The sequence below is a fragment of the Gorilla gorilla genome, chromosome 18, assembly GCF_029281585.2.
Source record: "Gorilla gorilla gorilla isolate KB3781 chromosome 18, NHGRI_mGorGor1-v2.1_pri, whole genome shotgun sequence".
In the NCBI taxonomy this organism is placed as follows: Eukaryota; Metazoa; Chordata; class Mammalia; order Primates; family Hominidae; genus Gorilla; species Gorilla gorilla.
Window position 1 is genome coordinate 110,084,371 of NC_073242.2, and position 21,448 is coordinate 110,105,818.

The following is a 21,448-nucleotide window of genomic DNA, read 5'->3' on the forward strand; positions in this document are numbered from 1 at the left end:
TTGAAAGCCCTATACTGAGAGCACTATTCTGAAATATTCCGAGGTAGGCAGTATTTTCCCCCACTTGATAGATGAGGAAACTGAAGTTCAGAGAGAGACAGTCTCTTGCGTCAAGTCACAAAGCTAGAAACTGACAGAATAAGGGTTGGACACCAAGTCTGGCAGACTCTAGGCCATGCACAATTCACCCTGCAGTGACAGACCCTGGGCCACTCTGATCCTCCTGGCTTTTAGGTCTAGGTTTGTGTATTAAAAACAAACAAAAGCAACCAAACAAAACCCAACCAACTCACAGGTAATTCTGATCTGCATCCAGAACAACATCTCTGTAGATCATCAGTTTCTTTTTTTTTAAAGAAATGTACGTATCCATATATCTGTAAGGACCAATTAAGTGCCAACACTCTGCCATTAGAGATACAAAGACAATCCCCATGCATCAATATAGGACACAGTTTCATCTTTGTGGCACCTTTAGACCAATGTGGGACAGATTAGTCTTAGGGTCTTACAAAAGGCTGTAAGAGCTGAGGGAATGGTCAGAGGGGCCTGGGCTGGGATTCACAGCAGGGATTGGGGACTGTACTGCAAGACCCCCAGTCCTCCCTGTTGATGGCCCAGCAGATCCGTGCTGAGCTGACGGAGTGATGGTGCTTCTGGGAAGGAAGGGCCCATGGGAGCATCTTGCCCACCTTTCAGTGCTGACCAAACCAACCATCTCTGGAGGGTTGATCCTGGACATGCGTTCCTTTCACTCTGCACCCTCGTGGCCATTTGGCCCTCCTGACCACGCCACAAGTGTGGATCTTGGGGGAAGAAGCCAAGGTTCAAGAGCAAAGTGTAATGTCCCCCATCCCTCAGACTGAGTTAGTGGATGAACCCTGAACTGGAGTCTACTTGGCCTGAATCCTTCATCTTCGTGAGATGTGCAGGGTCCTAAGGAACCTCCAGTTCCTGACTCCTTCCACCACTTCATAGAACTGGGACTCTCACCAGGAGGGAAAAGGCCTTTGGAACCCTGTGGTTTGATTTCCAAATCCTCTTTGGCTGCTGAAGCTTTTGAGGCTCTGATGGATGTAGGGACCCTCTTTCCAGAAAAATGGACTTGGATAGAATCTTGAATATCTCTTAGGGCATTTTATAGAGTCCTGGAAGGTAATCTTTTGGCACTCTGGGATGAAGTAAATGCATATAAAGAAAGACTACCTACCACTGAGATGCAAACATTAGGTGGGGCATGGTGGCTCACGCCTGTAATGCCAGCACTTTGGGAGGCTGAGGCGGGCAGATCACGAGGTCAGGAGTTCGAGACCAGCCTGGCCAACATGGCGAAACCCTGTCTCTACTAAAAATACAAAAATTAGACAGTCGTTGTGGCAGGAGCTTGTAATCCCAGCTACTTGGGAGGCTGAGGCAGGAGAATCGCTTGAACCCAGGAGGCAGAGGTTGCAGTGAGCCAAGATTGTGCCATTGCACTGTAGCCTGGGTGACAAGAGCAAGACTCCACCTCAGAAAAAAAAAATGCAAATATTAGCTAGAGGGGTCACTCATTCAATCTGAGTTTTGATTACTACCTTAGTTTGATTATACACATACACAGATACATCCACATAGTGTCAAATCAACTTAGAAACGGATCCATAGAAGCCACAAGGCAAGGGATTTTTTTTGTTTTATCTTTTTGCTTTTTCTTTTTTAAAAAAAGTAAGTAAAAAAAAATGACCAATGATATTAGCAAACTAGTTTTGTCTGTTTGTATGTTTTTCCTGTCCTGATCTGGGTCAAATTTGATGAGAATTATATAAAGTGAGGGCTTCAGAAGGTGAAGCATGGCCTCTCCCCACTGGGCTTGGGACAAGGCCTTGCTGGGTATCTCCTCCCTGCCTACCATTGCCTCCATGAGCAGCTCAGTGATCTGCATTTCCAATAAATAAATCCCATCTACAGGGCAAAAGGCTTTCCTGTGTCCAGGGAGATGTGTGCAAAATACCCTCTAGTCCTCAGAAATGGAATCTTCCACCTGCCAGCTAATGTCTCTTTGAGTTCCCTATTTATTTTTATAAGGCTCTAAAGGTGAATTTTCTCCTGCGTCGGAGAGCTGGAAGTTAAGCTTAATGTACAAATCTTTATTTTCCAAAGAGGCAGGTTGGCCTTCTTGTATCGACAGACTCCAAAGCTTAGATTTATTACAGAATGATAATCAGGCAAAAGAATAAATACGCTGCATCTTTAATTCATTAATCACCTCGGAAAGCAAAATGAACTACAGTAAAGAGGACAATATGTTTTCAAATGTTGGGGGTGGGGGAAGAGGGAGTCTGTTTCTCAATAAAATCCAGTCGCTTAAATCCATTTTGCATGCAGATTAGAGAAAGGGCATTTTACCTCTGCGGCTGTAGTTCAGATAGGAGCTGGAAGTTCTGCAAAGGAAGTCTGGCAGGGATGGGTGTCTGTGGATGCCCCTAATGGTCCCTGGTGTCTTCCGCTGGGTTCCTGTTGTAACTCACAAGATGACCCACAGGCTTGTTAAGAGCCCAGGTGTTGGAATCAGACAGACCTGGGTTCAAATTCCTGTTCTATCTGGAAAATGGGAAGGCCTGTAGGGAGCCTTCCTAATTCATTTATTGCCTTGAGACATGTCTACCTAATGGTAGGTGAGTCTGAAGGTCTTTTATCTTCTCAACATTTCACTTCACCAAATTCTCATTAAAACAGGCATACACTGAGGCTAGAAACATGAGGTAAAAATTAAACGTCAGGTTTTTTAGTGGCCACATGCACTTGAGCACTGTTGGAGATATCATCTGGTTTCTGAGTCTTGGATCTGGACTGCAATACTAAATAGTTGCTGTTATTTTTGCTGCTGTTCCTGAGTCCTTGCCACCTGAAAACTAGAAATTTGCTGCCTTTCCACCGTTTAATGGACCTACAAATTGAGAAGTAGTAAGTGAGCATCTTGGACCCTTCAAGACAACCTTCAGAATCAAGGCCTGTGTAAACATCTAACAGAAATGGCAATAATAGATCATGTTTACGGAGCACTTCTAGGGGCTTTACGTAGATTATCTCCTTTAATCCTTACAAGCATTCTTCAGAACACTGAGTCTGTTACTGTGCCCATTTTACAGATGAGAAGAACAGATCCAAAGAGGTTAAGCTCCCTCATGCAAGTTTATGTCACTAAATTAGTCAGCTAGAAGGTTAAGCATGTCTACCATGTACTGAGCACTTCTTGCCTAAGTCCCTGCAGGATCTCATTCATTCGTAACAACAATCTAGAAAGACAGGTCTCACTATTCCCACTTCACCTAGGAAGCCAAACAGCCTCAGAGACTTTAAACCAGAGTTTCTCAGTCCCAGCATAATTGACATCGAGGGTCAGATAATGCTTTGTGGGAGGGTCTTCCCTGTGCATTGTAGAATGTTTAGCATTATCCCTCTTCTCAACCTCACTGGAGGCCAGTGGCCCCCCTGCCTTGAGTCTTGGCAACCAAAAATGCCTTCAGACATTGCCAAATGTCCCTGGAGGAGCAGCATCCTCCAATTGAGACCCACTGCTTTAAACAGGTGAGTTTCTCTGGATGAGAGCTGCAGAGGTGGGGATGGGATGTGGTCTATAACTCCTCTATCAGATTGTTTTCCAAATCCTGCTTTAGTTACTGAAGGCAGACGTTCTCAAGTGCTCAAATGTGGTCCCTGTTCCAATATCACTTGGAAACAGGTTTGAAATGTAATTCTCAGGCTCTACACTCAGACTGCCTGAATCGGAAACTCGGGGTGAGGCCATGCAATGTGTGATTCTGATGCTCACTGAAGTTTAGAACTCGTGCTTTAGAACAGTGCTTCTTAGCCTTAGCTACACTGTACAGTCACCCAGAGAGCTTTGAAAAAATTATTGATGCCTGGGTACCACCTCAGGATTATTTAATTGATCTGGGCTGGGGAATAGGCATTTGTATTTGAAAAGCTTTTCAGATGATTTTCACAATGACCAATGTTAGGAACCACCAACCTAGAGGGAGCTGTCCCCGGCTCTTAGGGAGGCAGCGGTCAAAGTACAAGAAGTTAAATACAAACAATTGACGTTGGCTTCATGATCCATCAGCTGGAATCCGGGAGGGATGCAGCAAAGACCAGGTGGTGGGATCCTTTGCTGTCAGCTTCAAACCACAGTCCCCAAAGCCCCACTCCTGTCTTTGTTCTTTTTTTTTTTTTTTTTTTTGGATCTTTCTTCCATTGATTTATCTAAATTTCTTCAGCTGTTTGGAAGCTATTTAGTTAGACTCTACACCAGCTCAAAAGGTTAAGAAAGCCACTAAAATTGACAGGTTGATGCTTTTCATGCTGTTGGACATATTTGCAAGGTAAAGGAATCATTGCTTTGGATGGAAATAAGATTTACCTTCCTTTCTAACACTACCTAAGCATCCTTCTGGGCTCTGCCTAATCTAAACCCTCCCTCCAGCCCTGGCCTTCCCAAATGTCCTGTTATCCACCCATCCCTCCTCAGCTCTTTGCTTGCCTATCTTCTCCCCAGTCTTTCAGATTCCAAAGCCATTTCCTTATTAACCTAGCCATGTTCCCTCCTATCCTATTCCCTATAGCCCTGGAGCATCCTATCACTTCTTCCTGGGTATCCATAACCTCTCCATTTTCCAAGATCTTTCTTTGACATCTCCAGCCCACAGCTATCTCTAACTTCTCTGCTTAGTTTGTGCTTACCACCAGACTAGCAATAGTAGATATACATTTGATACTCCTGTGTTGAAATTGTTCATCTGGGAAGCTCACGCAATGGTGTGCTGCTAAGTGTTTAACAACTGGCTCTCTGGATGGGTCAGGATTAGGAAACGGGCTCTGATTTTACAGCATTTGTATTCCCCTCTGCAAATATTCCCACTATGGCCAATTTCATGCTACCAATGTAAAGTCCCCAGATGTGGAATCGAGAAGATACAATACAACTGGTTCTTCTGAGCCCATGCCTATGGGCATACTACTGACAGTCAATCCAGCAAACATTTACTGGGAATATTTTCTGTGCGAGTTTCTGTGCTAAATGCTGAGCGTAAGGAAGAAAAGAGCAGCCAGCTGGTATTGGCACTTAATAGATGCCGCCTGGGTTCATTCATTTAACCTGTATAAGAATTCCATCAGATCTGTTCTAGCATTCTCATCTGAAAGGTGAGGAAACCAAGCATCTATAGAGGGAAAGTGACTTTCACGAAGTCACAAAGCTAGAAAGGTCTGGCACTGATGTCTGTGTAGTTTGCTCCACCCTGAGGAATCCCCACATCTTCAGTTAAAAAAAAAAAAAAAAAAAGTGATCCTTTGCTACATCCAAGACTGTCTGAGCTGACTTTTCCTTAGAGAGAAGTACTTCTCATAGATATTCAAATTTGGCTGCATAGAACCTAGTGTCCCAGGGAGATGAGCAGGAGGGAGGAAGGTCTAAGAACTTGGAGAATCAGCTCCACCCTCAGTGGCGTCCAATTTCTCTTTTACATAGTGATCCCAGATACACTTTCATTTTCCAAAACGGCTCCTCTGCAGAAACAAAACAAAATAAAACCAGTATGAAAACGTCTGATTCATGCCAAATCCCTGAATTTATGGAGGTGGTAACTGAAGCCCAGGGAGCTTCTAGCGGTCATTTCCACCACTCCATAATTCTTTCTAGCCTGGTGCAGTGTTAGCATACTACAAGAAAAAAACATCTCAGCGGAAATTTTTTTTTTTTTTTTTTTTTTACAAATGCACCAAAGCCCAGTACTTCCCCATAAAACGGGAAACTGTTAAGGCAAAATTTTAAGCATGCCAAGAACTGTATCCTGTAGGCCAAACGTAGTGGGTTCAAATCTCTCTATCCTCTGCTCTCCTAGGTTCAGGCAGGATAGATCTACAGGTCTACAAGTTTTCCAGCCTTGGCATCACCAGCTTCTCTTAACCCAGTCAAATCTAGATTCACGAAGGAGCTCCAACTGGACCCATGCTGGAAATGCTTTTCAGCCACGTTGAACAAAACATGTTTTACATCATTTCTTTGCAGGAAGTTTTGTCCCTGCTTCCAGGACTTCCCCCAAATGCAACAAGGTCAAAGAATTAGAACTGCAAAATCTCCCCCTTTCTTTGCCAGCCCCTGCCCCTGCCTGACTCACTCTTCATTTTCCTTCTCCTAAGAAAAGACTATGACTGCATTGGTGTATTTTAAGATATAACTCACAAATTAAAAACTGAAAGAAGAAACACATTTTTCTGTCAATGGCTTAAGGGGATTCCACCTCTAAGCTGCTGCTAAAGCTTTTTCAGTCTTTTTTACATTTGTAGCATTTTGGAGCAATTTGCTGGAGTCAAAGAAAGCAGCGAAATTTCCACAACCAACTTCAAAGCCCCCAAATCCTGTATCGGTGGAGGGGAGTCTGGTAGCAACACCAGAGGGGCCGTTTTTCAAAGAGGTGTGTGGAGGGACGTGCCAGGCATTTTTGCCCTGCATCTGCGATTGATGTTAATGGCAGGCACGTGACCAAATCCCCATGTAGTTCTTTGAAAAATGCCCCTCCCTTTCTTTCCCCAACACTTTTGGCTGTGACAATGCAGATGATACAGAAAAATCCTAGAACAGAGGAACCGCTGCCACAGCTCAATGAACAATACCGGCCTTAATTCAATTAACGCACATAAGTCTCTTTTATCTGGTGGAGAGCTCAGAGCAAATTCAGGTTGATCAGGAGGAGGGGCTACCTGGACGGTTTCACATTTGAAAATGTTTTGCATTTGAAAATGAATTCTAGGCAGAAGTGGCTTCAGAGGAGGGAAACATGCCAAATGATAGGCACTGACCACTTTAGTTCATTCCTCTCTTGAGTTTCAGCCTCCTGTTTTCACGCCTTATTTGGCCTGACCTTAGAATTTCTTCTTGATCTGTGCCCTGTCTACCCATCTTGGCTTGTGTCCGAGGCAATCCTTCCTCCCCAACTCACACACATAAACACACTGTTTATTCCAGCTATATCCAAAGTGCTGTATTGAATTAAAATTCCCAAAAATGAAATGTGTATGAAAAGGTGTTATGTCTGTGAATAGTCTGTGCTATAAGATGCTATAAATATTAGCTGCTTAAGAGGTTACCCAATTTAAATGCTCACAATGGTGTACGGAGACTGCCAATCATTCTATGTTCTAGCCAAAAGAAAATATCATTATTATGTGGTTGTGAGGAAGGTTGAACATTGTTTCATAATGTTATTGGCCATTCATGTGTATTTTTTTTCCCAAAAACTGTCCATTCTTCTCTAGACATTTTCCTATTAGGTAATTTATCTTCTTATGGATTTCCAAGAGCTATTTATATTAACGAAATTAGGTTTTTGACTACCTTGTAGTTGCAACTTTCCCCACTGTTTTCATATTTTTGTTGTGTTTTTGTTTTGTTGTGCTTTTGCTCTGCATAAGTTTTAAATGCTTATGTAATCAAACTTACCAAGCCTTTGCTTTACAGCATTTGGGTTTTACATCAGGCTAAGGAAAATCTTCCATATCCCAGACTAAAAATCTAGGTTGCTTTTGATACTTTTGAAGCTTTTGTTTTTATGCATGGTGTTTACAAAATGGTTACACCCCTCCTGTTCACCTCATAAACCCATGTTTGAAAAATTCCCCGCCCTTTCTTCCCCCATATCTTCTGGAAAGCATTGATCAAACAGGACCAGCATTTATGTTTTTAACTGTCTTAATCAATAATAAATCTTGAAAGCAAGAACGTGTTTTATTTGTTTCTATATCCTCAGCACCGTGTTCATTTTCTACTGTATAGGTAATACACAATAGATATTTGTTCAATGAAATCTTAAAATAATTAAAGCTTAATAACTTTGACAACAAACCAGTCAGAGAAAAAAAGACAAACTTTCTAACATATGTCCAAAGAAGAACATTAAGTAATAGCACTAGTGCAGACTACATTTAACAGGCTGTCCAGGAAAGGAAACTTAGTCTGCAAAAGTGACAAGGAAATGTCAGGCTAGGGGTCTTTTGAAAACCTAGAACAAAGTTAAGAGAATAACTTCTAATTTTGACAGATTGCAAAGATGTCATCTTGGTCATTTCACAAACTTTTACCAGGCTCTTATCTCCCGTTCGTTTGCCTGTTTGTGTACCTAATTGCTTATTCAGTTATACCCTGCCGCATTCTGGAAAGGATCTGAGACAGCTACTATGTGCTACTCACCGATACAGGGCTGTGTTGGACACAAAAATAAATGAGGCGTGAACTTCACGCTCACAGAGTTTAGCGTCCAAGAGGAGATGAGAAATTTAAAACGTAATTGTCTTACAAGGCAGAGTGAAGAGTGCCTTTGGAGCAGGCCCACTTTTGTGTGGTTTAATACTATGCTTTAGTGGAGAATCAATGAGTCTGACAGTGTGCGATCAAGTATCTTGGTTAATTCCAGCCAGCACCATTTTCCCTCAGTCCTGTTTCTACTTTAGCCCCAATCACACAGTAAATAAGTGTCTGATGATGACAAATAATATAAATATCTTATTGGTATCTGTAGAAGTCTGTGCAAATAATTTGGGAATACCTCTATCCTTGTGACTTGATAACTAAATACATTATTCTCTTTTCTCTGCAGAATGTTTTTAAAAACACCATCAACACCGTTAAAATGAGCCATTCTAACACCTCAAAATCGTCTATGCATCTCTCTTAGTTCAGGTGCTGGCTCTGGGATGAACTGATCACTTCACTGATTTCGTGAGACCCATGGAAGACCTCTGACCATAGCTCAATTGACCCATTTTCCAAAAGAGAAGAGTGAGACTCAGCAGGGCAATCGGGAGAATGTGACCTACCCAGGTCACATGGCTGCTTTAGTGGCTAAGTCTGGCTTCAAACTGAGGCTTCTAGACACCAACTTCAACTCACTTTCCCTGGGCACCTTATCTGACTGCCTTGGGCTTGCTTATAAAGAATAGCATTGATGTTAATGAAGAACTAGGAAGGGCAGATGAAGCAGGGGAAATGCAAAGCAACTGTTCATCCCTTTCCATTTTAAACTGGACCTCAGACATGCTGAGTTGTAAAACTCAGAGTAAAATGTGGGAAATTCACCAGCAGCTTCTTGCCTTTCTGGGTTTCAGTAGATAACTGTGTCCCTGGGGTTCTTCTACTAGGAGTTCTCAACCCTAATTGTACATCAGAATCACTGGGAATTTTTTTTTTTTTAACACTGATGTCTGAGCCCCACTGGCCACTAAAGGTTCTTGATTCACGTGGTTTGAGGCATGGCATCAATGTTTTTAAAGTCCCACAAACCAGTCTTTAGATTCAGAGACCAGTTTATGCCCCAATCCTACTCACTCCTCTCTTCTAAAGGGGTGCACATGAATCTCAGTACAGGTTTCCCTCTCCCCTATTGTGAACTGGTCATTGCCCAAGCCTTACCCAATCCCATGACCCCATTATCAGAAAAGCAGGCAGCTGACCATGAAGGCCCACCCTTGGCTACTGCTGATTGAACAAGAGATATACACCTGACTAAGAGGAGACAGTCAGCTATCTTTTCTGACAATTCCTATAACCCCATTTTCAGAAAATCTAATGAAGCAGGCAAGGGGCCATGAGGACTCACTCTTAGCTACTGCTGACTGGACAAGAGATGAACACCTGACCAAGAGGAGCCAATCAGCCACCTTTTCTGAGAATTGGAGCTTAGAGACTCTAGCCAACCTCTGCTGAGGGTTTCAAAGGAACTGGCCTGTTTAGGGCGGGACCCAGGGGTGATGGTGGGAATAATTTGTACTGCACAGTAGAGAAGGCCTGCCTGCTTTCTGGAGGTAGAACAAAGCAGATGTGCAAAAAGAGAAAAGGGAGGAAGGTGGGACAAAGAGATTGTACCTTCATCCCCAATTTTTCCCGCAAGCCAGCTTCTATTTTATATCCTTAATAGATACCTTTATACCTATAACAAAGGAACAGAAACCTGAAAGCATAGTTTTTATATCCAAAAAATCCCTGGCCAAGACCCTAGGAAATTAACATATTCTTATACTACCTCTGCTTTCCTTGGAAGGCTCATTCCATCACAAATGTCTGGGTCAATTTAATCTGTGATCCTGGATTTTCTACAAGAGCAGAGAGTCCTAAACCGGGGTCCTCAAATCCCACAGGGAGCCTATGAAGACAGTAAAGGCACTCATGACCCACTCCCACTATTAATGGGAATAATGACGTTTACCCCACTGTAAAAACCTATAGGGTTACCCTCATAAGGTTTTCTTATCTTCTGACTGAGTATACATCAATGGAATTGTATCACTGCTCTTGCTTTTCTGATTAATAAAACGAATACAAAGAATGACAAATGAATTTTTCAGATAATGGTTTCATGGGGAGAGATTAATAAAAGAGTCCTGTAGTACTAAAAAAAAAAAAAAAGGACCAGTACTTTAGGCAACCATTTTTCAAAAGTGCCCCATACAATGAGAATTCCATAAGGCGGTTGATTAGAAAACTGGTTCCATGTTCCTGGAAGTTTGAAAGATACCATATACCACCTGAGCTGGTCCTTCTCCACGGAAAGTCGTCATGCATGTTAGTATACAAAGCCTCTGAGGTGGATGATAGCAAGATTAAATGTTTAACTTTCTCTGACCCTTAATTTTCCTAAAGTGTTTGACCACAAAACTCCCTAAGCACAACTTTATTTATTTTTTTAGGAGGAGTGCTATTTTTTTTTTTTTCAGAGGAGGGCAGCTATAAACTAACGTTGTATGTTTTTCTTAGTTTTCCAATCTTGAAAAACTTAAAGTGTAGGAGGGAAACGTCCAATATCATAATGGCAAAGTGATTCTAAAACAAACCAAGGCTTGCAAGGTGTCAAGGTCAAATTTTTATTCCATATAATATTGTCCAAGGCCAAGCATGGCAGAGTGTTTACCCTGTGCCAGGTGCTTTACATACATTATCATATTTAATCCAGGTGCTTTACATACATTATCATATTTAGTCCTCTACACATGCCTTTGAGGGGCTATTCCTGTCTCATAGATGCAGAAACTGTGTATCCTTTTTAGTGTTACTACAGATTTTGCTGATAACTTTTTATTAAATGGGACTTCTATTAGAGTGATTTAATGCTGATTTATCTTCACTATCCAGTAATTTCCTGAGTGCCAACAGTGCACCTGATACTTTACACATTACAGGGTATTAACGAAATGTGCCATCTATTGTTTTTTAAATGGTCATAAAAGGACACTCTCTTTTTCAGTAGAAAAAAAGCCACTCATTACCTACCAATATCAAACCACAGAATCATTTGTTTTCAGAGCCGGAGGGGTCTTGGATCAAGATCACTGGCAGCCACAGCTCCAGCCTTCATACTAATCACATTATATGCATTTTCTTCTGGGCCTCAGTCAACCCTACTGAGAAAAAGATGACAAAGATGGAGAGGAGGGCACCTGGGCTCCTACTACATGTGCTGAGGTCAAAAACGAGCTGCTTAACTAAGGAGGAATGAGGGAATCAACTGGTCGAGATAGTGTCTATCTAGAAATATCTGCATGACTGTAATGAAGGGTCAATTGATACCTTAATTGCTTTGTGCCTGAGTCTCCTAATCTGTATAAAGGAGATTAAAATATCTGCCTCTCTATTCATTGTTACGGGTCAAAGATGGCATAGATCTGGTGTCCAGGAGACATTCGGTGCATGGTAGCTGTTGTCATCATAGCCCATGGAGGTTTTGGGTGACCTCCAAAGGGCAGGGCTTCGGGAACATCACGTCTTCTGCTCCATGGAAGTTGTCTCTAACTCCTGACATGCTGGAATGGCGCTCAAGTGATCAGAAGAAATGCTAAATGTTAACTTTTCTGTACATATTTTTAAAATCTGACTTTCATAATAATCTCCACTGTTGTAGAGTTAGAGAAAAATGAAAGTCTATCTAGAGTAAAATTTTGTGATTAAATATTATGGGTGCAATGCCCCAAAAATGAAATGTTCTGAATCTTGACTGTGGATCTCCATGTATATTTTAAAACTTCCATCGACCCCTTTTTCTACATTTTCCTCTTCATTTTGGTGATCTTTGCAGAAACTGAGCTCTGGGTAACCTCTGACTCAGTCTGTTCTATACCCTTGACATTGGTTACATATGCTGGCATTCTGGTTTCAAATTTATGTCTTTGGTACTTTTGTACAAGTATTTCCCAATTTCTGAACTAATGAGCCCATAGTAAATAGCAAATAACAAGCAGAATAGCTGCTTTAAAAATATATATTTCAATTAATGAGATAATCTGGCATTAATTTAAAATGATCACTTTTTTAAACCAGCATTTATAAATTTAACTCCTTGGCTAAACATGTTATTGTATACCTATAATATGCTACGTGCATTGTATTTGTAATTTACAGAATACATTGATTTTTATTTTATTTTATTGGCACGCTTTGGGGTAAGTTTTTTTAAGATTTATACCAGGGACCCATTTTGCCCCAGAGAGTCACACCATGCTTTCTTCAGTATTAATGAATCCAAAGACTAAATGCCCAGGACTCAGGTGCATGTCGATATTTATACTGATACTCATGATCAATTTCTTCTCTACTTTCACACGATGTATCATTTTTCAAATGTAAAGATTTTATTATGTAGTGCTTTGTTTCTAGATAGAATTCTATAGCTCTATTCATTTCTCATATTAACAGGTTAATATTTAAATTTGAAAAAAACAGACACGGAAATATAAAATGAGAAAACTACAAGACTCCCCCAATAAATAACACTTATCTCCCATTTGACAAATATTAGAGAAGCTTTGACACACAAAGCCTTTTTAAAAGCCATCCAAGTTGAAACCCAATGGTCCTGAGAAATAGATAAATAATTTTCACTTGCTATTAATCACAAATTATTTTTTCCTTTAAAAAAATTAATTAAACACACTACATGAAATAAATATTTCAGGCGACCAGCAGCAAAATGGGAAAATACCATGTGTTTGGAGCTTTAGTGCCCTCTGAGTACAGAAATTTATTTGCAGCAAGCAGAAAATAGACAGCAAGCATAAAAATACAGCAGAGTCCCCCTAGTAAAATTATTTATCAAGCTAACAAGGGAGGGACCCTTCCAGTAACAACAAGCCAGCCAGGAAAAGACACGGCTTTATATTTTACCTTTGGGTTAGCAAACCAGTAAAAATGCCAACTGACAAGCACTTCACATAAACATTTCTTTCTAAATGAGCTTCCTTGTTAGGGGGAAAGAAAAAAAAAATTCTTCCAAGCTAAGGAGCCCTATAGCTTACAGACAGAGAATTCTAGCGTGCATACTCTGACTCTTTCGTGCAAAAATAATACTCCTTCATGAAAAAGTAAGGGAATGTGAATTATGAATGGAGTTTAAATAACAAATTAGAAGTTCATTAAAGAAAATGTGCTTATATCCCATCAATGTATCCTTGTACTTGGATGTTAGAAAAAGTCACAGTTTCAGAAGATGCTTTTTCAAGATCAGCTTTAACAATCTGTGAAACAAAACACATATATATTTATATACACAGATATATATGCACTGACGTTGCCTCTACCATACAAGCCTCATTACTACATTTTTTCAAATATTTATTTTATGAGCAAAACCCCAAAGTCAGTTTTTACAGTTTAGTTTACCGATACCAAACTTTGATTATAAATTACAAGTCACTTTATTGCAGCTTGCAATACCAAAAGAAAAAGGAAAAAGGGAAAGAAAAGAAAAGAAACAATAAAAGGAACCCTTGAGTCACAGTGGCCTGATCCCAATTAAATTTTAAAGAAATAGTAAAAAGATGCATTCTCCGAATAACTGCCTCACTGCCTCCTCAATAGCTCCACAAATAACTCCTGACAAATTCACAATGAAATCACACACTAGGATCTCGTCTTTCCTAAAGTGAAAATGTCACTGTTTAACCATGGCAAACATGGGAAGGTGCCTTTATTATTATTAGTGTGGAAGGACATGATGCTGAAGAGGATGGGAAAATCTGAATGGCACTGTGACATGTTGAGTAAAGATAGAAAGAAACATCTTGCAGGAACCACACACCAGCCCAGCCTCCTACCAATACTTGAGAAAATAAAATTTCTCAGCAACAGCGATGGCATTTTTTTTATTACTAATATTACCCCTCTCAAACAAAATAGGAGGAAAACAAATAAAAAGAAACCCTTCCTTATTATTTCCCCCCTCTCTTGAACAGAGTGACATTTCACCACGCCTCCATCAAACCTCCCACTCTCAGGCAGAGACCAAGTTGCACCCTGTATTTTTCTTCCAGGGTCAGGACCAAAACACTCCAACACTAACCCTATCAGCCTGATTTGAGAACTGGGTCTGTTATGTGGCCACAGATCTGTAGGGATGGTTTGTAGCACAGGTCATGTGCTATTTCATGACCACAGCCTTTGTTGCCCTTAGACTACGGTCTTGTCAGGATGCTACCAAGTGATCAAAGATCAGAGCAAACAGATGGAACATTCTAAATAACACGGTTCCCCCAAACTGCACATGCTGACTAGAATGCCTAGGACACATCAATGAACAACTTTATCACTGACAAATAAGATGAGGACAGGCTGAAAGCAGAAGTTCTGGAAGTTCTGATTCTGTGGTTCCGCTGGATTAGAAAAACATTGAAGATGCAGAGGCAGTACCTCGGGGGAAAGAATGGGATGCCAGGGGGCTTCCAAGGTCTGATGAGTCTCCAGACGCTGCTTGGAGGGAGAACAGCTGGGATCCCTCAGACCTGGGCAGCTGAGTGGCCCCAGCTCCACGGCTTAGAGAAATCCTGGCCCCATCACAAATTCTTTCTCCTTCCCTACTGTGACAGATCCAGCCTCAAACCTCCGAACCTGCTTGGTAAAGCTCATGTAGCCTGTGCACTTTTCATTTTCATTCTACCAGGTAATGGTGAGAAACTGTTCCAGGCTTTAAAAGGAGAAAAAAAAAATAGAAGAAAAATTTAAAAATAAGAAGTCTGGAGAAAACCAATACCAAATAAACAAAACAGCCTTTGAGCGTCGGGAGAGAACTTCAAGTATGTGCTACCCACTGGAGCAAAGAATGAGAAAGCAGTTCTTAGTTTGGGTCAAATAGGTCAACACGGGTAAAGGAATTTCTGATCTCTCTTGGCTACCCTTACTGCTGAGAGAAGAGAGATGCCAAGCATCTCTTCCAGCAGACTCACACGCGTTCTAAAATGCAGTGCTTGATTTCAACACTATTAAATGTACAGTAAGCACCTTAAGTTTTTTAAAAAGAATTCTAATCACTCCATTAAAAAGAGGAGAGAGAGAGAAGAGGAAAAGAAGTAATGAAAGTTAAACAGAAAATTCCATTCTGGTATTCAGAATGTTCAGCCCAGTAAGAGACCCTCGTGTTCGCTTTCTCGCCCATTTCCTGTTCACCAGGAATGAACCTCATTTTAAAATATAAACAAGCCAGAGGCACACCACAGCAGTATAGACTCAGCCCTTTAATTAACTACCACCGGCAACATAAGGTGTCTATTTTGATTAACTTTGCAGAGGGGGGAGTCAACCCTGGCGTTAGAATCCCTTTAAATAATTACAAACCCCAACTCAACTCTGCTGCTGGCAGCACCCAGGAGCCAGGGAAGAAGAAAAGAAACTTTGTCTGTGGAACCCAATTTAAAGGAAGAGCGACCTCAGGGTCAATTTCTCGGAGCATTTCAGATCAATTCAATTCTCACCTCCACTGCCTACCTGCTAGCAAATGAACTTACTGTGCTTTTCAATAGACTGAGAGGACTAAAAAGAAATCGTCACCACTGCATGTGAAAAAAACACATTATTCGATGATGCTTGCCGAGGGAAAACACAATCCTACCAACAAAAAATCTCCCTTCGCCTCTCTTTTTGGACTGTCATGCTCACCGTACTGATTATTAAGTTGTACAATGCGCCCCTGGATTGTTAATTACGTGTTAATGTCATTCCGCAGGCTTACACCTGAGGTCACTGCTTGGTGGCCACCTTGTCTCTGTTGACAATACCTGTAAATATCTCAGCTGGTTGGATTTTCCCACTGAGTACCTGACACTATGTCCTTCCATTTGGTATTAGTTCCTATGTGAAATTTTATAAGTGCTAATAATTTTACTGTATTTCCTATAGATACAGAAAACAGAGGCGTGCTGAATTTTCCCACTGTCTTACTGTTGTCCTACCATTTTCCTAATAGTGCAAAATAGAGACCAAAAACAAACCCACAAAACTCAACCCTGCTGCTTTAGCTCATTTATTGCTGATAATTTCATTAGGTGTCAGGAGAAGACAAAACTGCAGACACAAAACAACAACTTTACAGTAATTTTTGGATGGAGGAAATAAAAGACTCAGCAAGCAGCAGGTGAAGGGAGTTTAAACATTGGCATCCGTGAACGGCGGCAGTAAATCGGAGATTTTGGCAGGTGACTGAACGTGTGCTTTTAGAATGAAAGCTCTACAGAAGCATCATTTTGTTTTAAGTAAGTAATGAGTGCTGCACTTTTGCAGAAATTCCTTCATTTTATTTTTTATTTCTAAATGCTTAATGTTTCTTTAAGTTGGCTCCTTCAATAGTACCCCAGAGTTGACTGAAAATAATACAAGTTTATATGGCATAATTAGGCTAGTTACGCTGCACATGCTCTGCTATAATTAATTGATTAAATCGGCTCAGTAGTGGGCCAGTGCCCACAGAAAGAAAAACGTTAGCCAGCCTGTATGGAAAGGGAGTGATGTGGTAGTTAGGGAGGAGTATAATCCAAATAAGCAACAATAACAAAAAAACAATTAGGGTAAGTCCAAATAATAAAACGCTTTAAATGAAATTGTTTGGCCTTATTTTCTCAGTGCCAACAGATATATTGATGTAATTAGCTTAAGACATACTCGTCGAATTTGGGATAGATGGGTCTCTGCTCCAAATCTGCAGCAGAGAGCATTCTCCTTCCCTTCTTGTGGGTGGGGGATTTACTCTTAAAACCGAATATTTAGAAGCCCTGGGGGGCCTTCAGTGAAGACGGGGTCAAGACCAGCCACCTGGATTTTTCAAATAGAGACACCAAGAAATCAGAACTCACAGTGTTGGTTTTCACATGTCTTTCGTATGGGACCACGTGGTTCACCATTTCTGTTAAAATATGTTGATGGGTTCTGCAAGGGAAATTTGGTTATGGCTTCTTTACTTTCATATTTGAAAGAAGTAGCTATACACGTTGCGCTAAGACACCCACACCAACACTCAGCATCAGGGAACCACATTTGCATTTTATTTCTGGATGATTACGGGCAACACAGAAGGACAGGCATGCAAGATAGAAACAAGATTTCTGAGTACTTTTTACTGTTTTTGTTTTGCTTTGTTTTTCCCCAGTTCACAAAATCATAAAGCCTTCCTTACGTTTGACAACTGTTTGAATTCATGTCATCGGATTAGGTGCAATCAGGGTAAAAGATGTCCACTCCATCTACCGATTATAAGACTAGAAAAAAAATATCGATGGGAACTTAAGGCCCAAGAAGTGCTGTTTATACCAGTTCCATCAGTTTCTCCCTTAGGTGACAGGAAAGCTACAGATGGGCCCCTCCCCTAGGTAAGTAAGTGTCCCACCTGCCCTGCCCTGAGACAACTCCGTAAGGTTTGGTTGCATCCAGATGGGTCTTAGCCAGTGTCAGGAATATCTGAAAGGGGCAGAGCATAGACATGAGCAGGCTAAGGTCCATCCCCACGTTCTGATTGGTCTTTCAGCGCATAACATGCAAGAACATGTTTTGAACGCAACTCTTCACTTTGGTGCAAACCACAGTTAGTTGTGTTGTCTCCTTGTCACAACTCAAGATAGAAGACAGCCTCAAAGGGAGATTCAAAACCCACCTTTAGCGGGAGGTTAAAACATCATCATCATCACGTGTTTCCCTGGCAAAGATGGTACCATGGAAAAATTTACATCAAGTAGCCAAATCGGGTGAAAGGCATACAAGGAGTGTGCAATTGTTGTCTATGTTAATCTTCATGTTAGAAGCCCTATTTTAAGAAGGCACAGTCTTGGCGCAGCACGCATGTTGGTTGATTTGCGTATGTTAAGCTGTAACATGCCCTAATGAAAAATGTTAGTCAGGATCAAGGGATGCTACTGAAATAGACATTTTAATCTTTTTGAGATACCACTTGGGATGAATATTTTGTAATATGTCCAAGAACCATAATATAATCTAGAATGCTTCTGAGACTACATAAAAGGTAATTAAATGACTCCCCAAATAGCTTATGATTTAGTTTTTATATCCTAGCCTAGAAAATTGTCAGAAATAAGCCATGAAGCTGTACACGGTTGAAATTAGCCAGAGAGCAGAAAAGCTAGTGGTTCATCAGTTTTGGCTTCCATGACTGAAATCCCTTAACCAAAGTGACGTTCTGAAAATAAACTAAGTAACTCCCCCAAGAGTACCAAGTATTGAACTTTTCATATATCAGCTTATAATATCTAATATCACAGAGTAACTTCAAGGAATTGTCCTTCTCCTCCCCAAATTCCCCATCTGACCAAATGCCTTTCTCTTCCTTGCTCTCACCTGTCAATCATGTTCACAGCTGAAATTTGATTTCTTTACTACCAGTAACCTTATATGAAATATTACCAGGGGGTAAGGACCAGTGTGAACCTTGCCTTTCAAGTTCATTAACTCTTTGCTGAAAATGGATGGTTTCAATGTCACGAAACCTGCCAGTGGACCTAGATCATCATATTTAATAGGTGGTTTTCACATTGTAATGATAAAGGCTGAGACAATAAAGGAATAAAGCATCGGAACTGCATGCACAGACTCAGACACACAAATTAACCCCAAATGTATACACTGAGTTTAAAACTATGTATGGGAGCTATTAAAGAAAACATTAATTTCATCCAAGACTAGAAAATAAACAACAAAATATTCACAATCCGGTTATTTAAAGTAAGACTCTCACGGTAGCACCGTGTAGAAGTAAGTAATCAGATACTATTTTTAAAAAGTGGGAAAAAAATGAGGCTATGTTTTTCCAACACTCTCAACTCACTGGATCCTTAATGTAACTCCTTTGCAAAGAGCAGCAATTTGAAGGTGTGATTTTTGCCCCCCTCAGTTTCACTAAAAACCAAAAAATATATTTCATGCAAATTTCTCAGCAAGCACAATTTTTAATTAAAAAAATCAAATGTACCATTAGCCAATGAGAGGTGATAAGAATACATGAAACTATCACACTAAGTAATTATTGGTGAAAGAATGTTGGTCTAGTTTTCCAAATGAAGAGGGTTCATAATAAAATTCATGCTGGGACACTTGTAATTGAAAACCCATTTAAATAGCTCAATTCCATTATTTTAATAGATGAAAATCAGGTTTCTGCTTCCCACCCATCTCCTCCTTCCCCTTCTTCCTTGTATTGAAGTGGGGAGGGGATCCATAGTCACATTTGGACGCAGAAGTGGGGACACACTGTGCTTTGAAATTACACTAAAATGTCCAAATGTTAGCAAGAACTGAATTATAAGTGACTGTAAATTTGAAATGTTCATGAGGCCCCGGTAAAACTGGCCAAGGGCGATGGATACTAGTTTCACAGATTCACCCAAATTATCTGACACTCAAGTAGAAGAAGCAGCTCTTTGAATGTCAGTAGACTCACGTTGGATAAAGCTGAAGATCTGAGATCTACTCAAAATGGATTAGTAACTTGACATAACACATGGATATAATGAAATAAACACAGAAAAAATACATGCATGCTGATTCTCACATATATCGCACGTATCCCTCCTCTTTGGCACCTAGTGTCACCATTTACATGACATGTGAAACCCAAATACTAAAACTAATGAAACAGGAACTTTTCACACCTAAAAAGTTAGCAGCATTGCTTGTTTGCTTCCTTACTTTTCCCTTCATTAAAAAAAAAAAAAGAAAAGGAAAAAAAAAAAAACTCAAGCACATGCAAATCAAAAATCAAGATGTACCTCTTTGACTTCAGGCAACTGGATTTTTTCACATCACTGATGTAGAGGATTCCCTTGGGTACCTGATTTAGTAAATATATTAAAATAAACAAAGGGTAATTAATAACCACGAAGAATGTTTCAAGAACAGTATGCTACAGGCAGCCTACCTATCTATCAAAAGGGCAGAATTACACCAAAAGAAGAGTGATTTTGTTCCATTTGCTTTTGTGTGGTGGCCTCAACCCTGTCAAGCCAGAGGAGGGGTTGACTTGGAAGGGAATGGCCTGCGATACAAGTTCACTCCCTCTGAACTACTGCTTCTCAACTGAGAGGCTGAGATAGCCATAACCCACTGGTTGGCAGCCTGGATCAGCTTTGAAGCTGTCCTCAGTTCAAAGGGAGCCAAGAGATTCTGGGTTCATAGAAGGGAAGGATTTGAATCATTTCTGTTGGGCTTCTCTCAAGGACTCTCAGGCTGTCCACCCCTGGGAGAACCACACTGGCCCAGCTTCTGCCGGCGTGTGCTAGGGTTCCTTCTCTTCCATCTGCCCCCACCTCCTCTGTTGCTCTGTCTATCCTGCTGGCACCACTGACCTTAACTGCAAATGTTCTTTTAACAAATAGAACAGCTTAGATACTGCCTCTTTATTTATTAACTTCTGCCCTGTTTAAATTAGTAGCAGGGAGTGCTTAGAACGGTGATATGAAAATGAGGTTGCTTTAAAGAAAACCTTTTTGCTTCACAGTGAATAACAAAGCACAGTAATTCAAAGTAGTTAGCTTTCTATGGTTCAAAAAACGCTTATTGCTATTAGCTGTACTAATGTAAGTGGCAAAATAATTATCATTTACTGTACAGAGTCCAATATTTTCCAGACAGCAGTTTAATAACAAAGCAGACCTGTCATTTCTTCCTATAGTTAGTCACAATATAGAAGTTTGGACTTTCAAAATATATTTAAAATCTAATTTAAAAATTTCAACATGGTCACAGAAAATTTGTGTACAATAACGGCGATAAACTAGTAAGTCAATCTAATTCTTTTTCCAACATGGATATTCAGTTATTTTTCTTTAATCCCCCACACTTTTATTTGGATTACCTTACAATTGGTGTGAACAAATATGCTATGCTCATGCACCTGCTGAATTCTCTAGGCTGCTGTAACAGAACATATAATCTTTCTTTACTTACATTTTCATTCCGCGTAACCCTCTAATTCCTTGAAATGCCCTTTATCTAAATGGTAAGACTATGCCCAAAGCACTCGGATAAATCATTTCTTACCCTTGTATCTGTCAAAGTTGCCCTAAATACGTTATATGCGTTTATTCACATTTTGTATAGAAATGCTTTTCAAATCTTAAGGTAGAAACTACTCGCCTTAACGTATTAGTATACATTATT

At 40.4% G+C, this 21,448-nt stretch overlaps 1 protein-coding gene across 1 annotated transcript in view; it reads right to left on the minus strand.

Annotated features, from left to right (window-relative positions):
- MAF (MAF bZIP transcription factor) overlaps window positions 1-21,448 on the minus strand; it is a 399,620-nt gene that overhangs the window by 363,482 nt on the left and 14,690 nt on the right. The window contains exon 2 of the mRNA XM_055366623.2: window positions 20,059-20,120. Coding sequence (XP_055222598.1) covers window positions 20,087-20,120 — 34 coding nt within the window. The 3' untranslated portion in view covers window positions 20,059-20,086. The remainder of the gene's footprint in view (window positions 1-20,058; window positions 20,121-21,448) is intronic.